The 6,913-nt window shown below is 43.4% G+C and overlaps 1 protein-coding gene across 1 annotated transcript in view; it reads left to right on the plus strand.

Annotated features, from left to right (window-relative positions):
* Positions 1-5,590, plus strand: part of LOC147881732 (uncharacterized) — a 91,292-nt gene extending 85,702 nt beyond the window's left edge. Inside the window, exons 12-14 of the mRNA XM_087402011.1 lie at positions 4,412-4,660; positions 4,793-4,870; positions 4,987-5,590. Of these exons, the coding sequence (XP_087258137.1) occupies positions 4,412-4,660; positions 4,793-4,870; positions 4,987-5,418 (759 nt within the window). The 3' untranslated portion in view covers positions 5,419-5,590. The remainder of the gene's footprint in view (positions 1-4,411; positions 4,661-4,792; positions 4,871-4,986) is intronic.
* The last annotated feature ends 1,323 nt before the right edge of the window (positions 5,591-6,913 follow it).

Genomic DNA, 6,913 nt, shown 5'->3' on the forward strand with positions numbered 1-6,913 from the left:
ATAGCCATGGTCCAGCTTCAGACATCAAGAATCCAAGGCTACTCGACGCCACCGTGAGGTGAGATTATGCACCCTATGTGACATGTAGGAGGTGGAGACAGAGGAGTATGTACTCATGAGATGCCCTCGGTGCTATGAGATACGTGGGAGATACCACTGCCTCTTTGGGCATGGGTTTCAGGATGTGTGATTGGACATTGACTATTGAGATAGAGATGCACCACTCTTTTTATGCTAAAGGTACGACTCCGACACACTCATGTGGCCAACACACAGCTAGGACCACAGGCAGCAATGGATCACAGACTTCTTCTTACATGGGATGAGGCTTGATGAGCCCACACTCAGCCACCACCATATAGAACCTAACATCTTGAGCTAGCTCGTCCTACATTCCAGACGTGCATGAGGACATCTATTGGCACATCAAGCAGATGCCCTATTCAAGGTGCTCTACTTGCAGCCTCATCGAGACAAGCCATCTCATGGCGCTGAGGGTTAGGACACATGCTTATAGAGCAGGCTAGAGGCCGGTAGATACATATCTCAAACATGTGTCAGAGGCACTGGGACACTAGTTGTATCGTCACTAGGCTCATTCACATCTTCAATCCCTCATGATAGTCCCAGTACAGAGTGTTTTTGCTCCTTGTCATACCACTTCTTGGTAGAATCCAATATTCCTTTCCTACAAGTGAGACACAGGGGGCAGCAATTGCATATTTCAGACATCTTTAAAGATATTAGAGCCCAAAAGATCCTAGACATTGATCAGGGCTAGAGTACCAACAACATTACATATTATACCTCAGATACTTCAATTGTTTCATTTATGTATTTTTGGGGATGTAGTAGACAACTCGAGCTTCCGACATGGGTTGTATTTCATAATGTATTCGGAATTTGATCTCGTTGGCCTTTTTGGTCTTCCGCAAACCTTAATAACCGTCTCTTTCTTTCTTTCTTTCTCCTCTCAGCCTCTCTGCTCCTTTGTGCTGAGGTCTTGCTCTCCATTGCTCTCCGCTTAGGCCTCCTTGCTTGCTCAGCCTCTTCACTCCTCTCCTCACTTCAGCCTCTCTGCTCCTCTTCGCTCAGGCTTCTCTCTCTCAGCCTCTTTGCTCATCTTTGCTCAGGCCTCTCCGCTCCTCTTCGCTCTTCGCTTAGCTTCTTTGTTCATCATCTTTCCGCTTAGCCCTATCCTCTTTGCTCCTCTCCGCTTATCTTCCTCCTTCCAGCCTTGATGTAAAATATGCCCCCCTCCTTTCCCCTCTTCCCCCAGTCCCCCCCAGCCCTTAAGTCCCCATAGCTCTTTAGCCCGTCCTTTCTGCAAAGCTTTGGGAGGAACCCCCACCTAGGTCAGGAGGGAAGAGGCACAACATGCACCTTGGACAACATCAGCAAGAACAATGATATACGAGGAAGAGCTATGCACTGGCAGCCCTAACACCCTTGCTCGTTTTCCAAAGAAATGCTATGCGATTCATCAAACTCCAATAGAACTCAAGGGCTTATAGTTGCAAAATGCAGGAGGAAGAGAATTGTCTACCACAGCTTGAGGTACAAGAGCTCAAGACAATAATGGAGCAAAAATTTGACAAGATGGAAAAATTGAAAGGAGGCAGTAGTGAAAGAAAAGGGTAGGTAGAATTGGGGAGAGAAGGAGAAAGCTGAAGGAGCAATAGACCTCCTAACAGCTAAGATTAACATTAGTACGTAGATGAAGTCAATAAAAGCAGGGATGATAGTAGAAGTGGACACAAAAGTTAACGAAGATGACATCAATAGAGAGAGCAGAGAGAATAAGGTGAGAACCAATAATGCTTTTCTACTTACAATCAGGGGATTATCAGATGGATTGGGTTTTTAAAAAAAGCAAAAAGCAAGTTTGAAACGAGAGGTGATGAACCCAGCAATTCCATAGGAAGAATATCCAACAATGATTGGGATGAGGAAGGCATATGCTTTATCAAGTAGAAGGGAGCACATTCAATTTAGACTGAACAAAGAGAAATACAATTCAAGACACCTAAAAAGGAAATTCAACACACAAACACATTCATCATATTCATTTAAATTCAAGCTTTCAATCTACTTTTTCTCAAGTTCGGATAGGTTTTGAAATGTATACAAGGATAGGGACAAATAATATATGTTGTTGCAAAAAGGACCCAAGAGTGGGGGAGCACAGGACAAAAAGCAGGTCCTATGAGGCCTAAAAGGATGGACAAGGGGGCGCCTCTTTAAAACAAGGGCCCACAAGATTAAAAAAGGCACCAAAAGCACCAGATTTTAAAGAAAGCCTAAAAATCTTGGCTTTTATGTAGAAGTAGCTTTTAGAAAGCAGGCCGTAGCTTTTTGCTAGGCCTAGTCTATAAAAGAAAGGCCCCAAGCTTCCCAGATTCATTCAAGAGTTGTACTTGGCTGCATGCTCTTCTCAGAGCCAGTTGTACAAAGTATTTTCTATAGCAATAAAGACCTTCAGGGGGGTCCAGCCCTTATTTCTGGGCCCTAGTGTTGCGCGTGCTGGGCTCCTCCTTTTCTCCCTCTATTCTACCACGAAGAATCTTGGAGATAATTGCTGCAATTCTGATTTTCAGATTTCAGTTTGTGTTCTCCAGTTTCTATTTGGAAGTTCTTGTGAAATATTGCAAAAATATTGCATGGAAGTGTTTTCTATTTGTGACATCTAGATATGTGCCCAAGCTTGATCTCTGTGTGAGCTGCTAGGTAGCACCTGTGCAGCCCTCTAGCAAGCTACCCCTGCACATCCTATGCAGATATGTATGAATCTGTTGACTACTTCTCTGTGCCATCACTTCTAAGCTCAAGTGCCGGTGCCTGAGCTAGTTCTATGCGTTCAACAGCTACATAGCTGTCTGTGCAGCCTCTTTAGCATTCAACAATCTCTCTAAGAACCATCCCTGCATCTTGGGCTTCTGGCTGGCATGTGTTACTGAGCCATTGTGGCACTCTGATTTTTCAATGGGGTTTGGATGGAACAGCTGCACTTTGCACTGTTCTATTGTTCTTTGCTTGGCTTTAGTTTCACTCATGTTGATAAGCCACTGTAAATCTTTGTTCGATAGTACATATAACCTCTCACCACTTGAACTAAAGTTTTGGTGCACACTAGACAGGTGTTCGCAGGTAATGTTTGCTCTCTGTTATCTCTTTTGGATTAGACCTAGCCTCAATTGGAGCTTCCTCCATCTTTTGTGGATGTGGTCCTAATGTTTGCTCTCTGCTACCTCTTTTGGAGGAGACCTAGCCTCAATAGGGGCTTACTCCATCTTTTGTGGGACTGCAAATCCTTGTGAACTCTACAGATTGTGGCATGAGTTTTTTTTGGGGGCTGGGATTTACTTTTCAGATTCCTAATCTCTTTCAGGTTAATGTTGTATATTTCTTTACACTAGGGAGGGTCGCCTTTACAAGCCTCTTAATGATTGTAACATGTATAATACTCTGTGAGGGATGTTGGCATCTTAGCCAATTCCTGAGTTGTATGTATTTTTGCTTGGTGCTATGAAACAAGCTTGACTTGGCTTTGTGAGACTCTCCATTGGATATAAGTTCTTAGTCTGACGATAGGAGGCAGGCTTGGGAGATAGTTTCCTTGTATTCTGAAAGTCATATATTCTCTCTTTAAAAACTAAAAAAGGGTGGGAGACATATTAATATTTCAAATAGGTAGCTTCTGGTCCCTGGATGAGAGGAATGGATGAGCCCTGCAAGTGGAAGAGGTCGGCAAGGGAGGGACACTCCTTGGAACATACCAGGATATGTAGGGCCTACTTGTGGCCCTGTCGCTGCCCCACAAATACCACATCTAGACATGGCTCCAGAAAATTCCATATCCCATATGATGCAGGGTGCACAATGGCTAATCATATCCCCTCTTGTTCATAGTGCATGCATTTGTCTATCTTATCCGTTTTTCATTGCTGCAGCTAGAGTATCCAATAATACAATTTTTTGTGAGCATTGGAGGGCCAAATCCTGTGCTGTTCTCTTACTCTATATACATCTCACATGTTGGGCAGAGTTCTGCCGTTTGTGTTTATTTGGATCAGTTAGTATATGCAACAAAGTGTGGCATGGGCTGTAGCTTTCCACAAAAAGTTAAGGCATCATAAGAATGAGATTGTGCATGACAAGAAAGAGATTGGTCCTGCATAATTTTAGGAATTTGAAAAGAGACAGCCTTCAGAATTTTGTGGAAATGGAAATGTCTTTTCACAATATGCAACTATAACTCATTACAAAGAAAGGAACAACCCCCCCCCTTCTCTCTCTCTCTCTCTCTCTCTCTCTCTCTCTCTCTCCCCTCTTCCTTTCCTTTTCTTTTTTTAATTTCTTTTGTGATTTTGATGCATTGTTTGACAAGAGGAAGTTGTATTGGCATATCTAGGGTGACGCCCTACGGCGTCAAAGGTCTGACATCCATCGAAACAGTAGGCATTCTATTTCTCCCTCCATTCAAGACCGTCAACCTGCAATTGCTGAGTCCTGTTCCAGTCTTGCATCCCCACTTGCAGCATTGTCACTGACAGGAGTACATGGGTGGGCTCCAGCAAAAGGAAATCTGGTGGGTTTTAGAGGTCACTCCATGAGTCCAGCTGTCAAAAGAGTCAACACACGAGACAACGATAACTTGAACGTGAGTCCAAGTTTGAATATATTGCATCCATTGCAATGGCTTCTCCATTCTTGTTCATTTGATCACAGAAACATTGACTTTAGGGGTATCTTCATGGGAAACTTAGTAATTTGTGATCACCAACTAATGCAGAATTTAAGAAGAGATATTTCCTCACATCCGGCAATGGCTAGCAATCTCTCGTTAAAACAAACACAAATGCAAAACGAGGTAATGAAAGTCTTCAAAATCAAAATATTTCCCTAATTTTAGTTTTGACAATTCAGATTTTAAAAGCTGGGCTGGTTGATAACTTTAGGCTTCTGTCTTCTTATGTATATCCCCAGCTTGAGGAGGTTAGTAGTGGATATAAATCTCGCTATTCACAGGAAGGTGTACAGACTCGTTCCAGTGTCTCTCAACAGTCATCTTTTGCTACTTTTTCGAGAGGGTCAAGTGGTCCCTCTATGTCAATGGATTCTTTCTCAATTCAAAGCAAACGACCACAATCTGGCAATGAGCCTTCTATGAAGTGTCCATATAATCTACGGTCTCGATCCTTGATGCGACCAAATGCTGATAATGCTGGAATAATGAGAAATGTCACTAAAGATGTAAAGCTTCAAACTGCGGAAGGTATCTGCACTCAGAGGACTCTAAATGCAGCTGGGCAGCCAAGGAAAGTTATAGTGCCAGTGGGTCAAATGGGAACCAAAGATCCTTCTCCTGGTCGGCGAAGGTCTAGTTCCCCTCTAAGAACGGCAAGTAATCAAGGATAACTGAACATCTATCACTTGGCATAGGCTGCCAGTATCACAGGCTCTGTGCATCATGGCTGGAGGGTCAGTCAAGAAGGCTTGTTGCACTTTTTTGATTCTAAGTCTCTTTTGATAAGAGATGCAGTCAAAGTTGTGGATGGTGATGTAGTCTTACTGTGAATGAATGCTTTCCACCTGCAACAATGCTGTGCTGCTAGTTCGAAATTCAAAATGCAAAAAGATGCAGCAGAACTACCTCGTCATTCTGCAAGGGGTCCTGTCACCTGTGCACTGATCTCTTTAACATGTAAACAGAAGAATTTCTTAATGTGATTGATGGATATGAAAATTTTGTGAGCTTGGCTAGTGATCCTTGCTCCTGTCTACTCTCTCAGCGTGCAGCATCTATGCAGAGCTGTTTTGAAACGAAATTGTATATTACACAATCTGAGTGTAGTCACTCAACATGGCCCGGTCGACATTTTGACATGTGGCATACTCTGGAAATTCTTTCGAGTCCTGCAGTGGTCCTCCTGCAGGACATCTCCTTTTTATATAGTAACTAGTTTGGTGCAGATACTAGTTCGACTAACAGTTTATCATGAAAAAACCCTGAAATTCTTGATGTGAAATATTAAAGTGGAGTCTGCTTCTCTCATGTATACTCACTTCATTAGCCTTTTATGATTTGTGTGCCAATCATAACATGGACACCAGAACGTTTTTGGTCAATAACAAGGTATTATAAGAGGTATGCCTGTCAATCGCAAAATAACTAAATATTGTAGTTTAAATCAAACCCATGCAGCCAGTTGATATCATAAGTTGTAATTGACGATACCTGCTAATTGTAGTGCTACAATACTGCGACATTGGTCTCTTGAGATGATATATGGCAGATGTGGTCTATGGTTGGGAGTCTTCCCTTGACGGGATATTTATTTGGGCTTACAGATGGCAGGTGGAATAAACATAACGTTTGAAATTGCAATTTACACCAAGGAGGTGGTTTGCGGGAACTTTAAAAGCTCAATGATAAGACATATTAGATTGAGCATTGATTGAGCATTGAGCAGTTGTCATTCAAATATGAAAGCGAACTTAAAACCTTACATGAAAGAAATACCATAATGTATTAAATAAAACTAAGGTACAAATGAAGCGAATACATTAATCACAGTTATTTTGAAGCATGCATTATCTCAAAAGGCGCGTCTCCCCGTCCCCCTACTGCCGTGTCCCCCTTGCCCCACCGTCTCCCTCCTCTCTGCCCTGCCCTCCGACTGCCCCTCCTGTCCTCCCTCAGCCCCGCCTGTCCTACCCTCAGCCCCACCTGTCCTCTCTGCCCCCCCTGCCTCTCCTCCCTCACCCCCACCTGTCCTTTCTGCTCCCCGACCCCCTCTCAGCCTCCCCCACCTACTAACCTACACCCTGCCTCAGCCCTCCCCAACTGCTAACACCCCTCCCCTCCTCTCCTTTTGTGTGCCTCGCCCCCTCTCCCCAAAAAAAAAAAAAA

Source organism: Dipteris shenzhenensis, chromosome 30 (assembly GCF_047967505.1).
Source record: "Dipteris shenzhenensis isolate YYH24624 ecotype China chromosome 30, Dip_SZ_1.0, whole genome shotgun sequence".
NCBI classification, from domain to species: Eukaryota; Viridiplantae; Streptophyta; class Polypodiopsida; order Gleicheniales; family Dipteridaceae; genus Dipteris; species Dipteris shenzhenensis.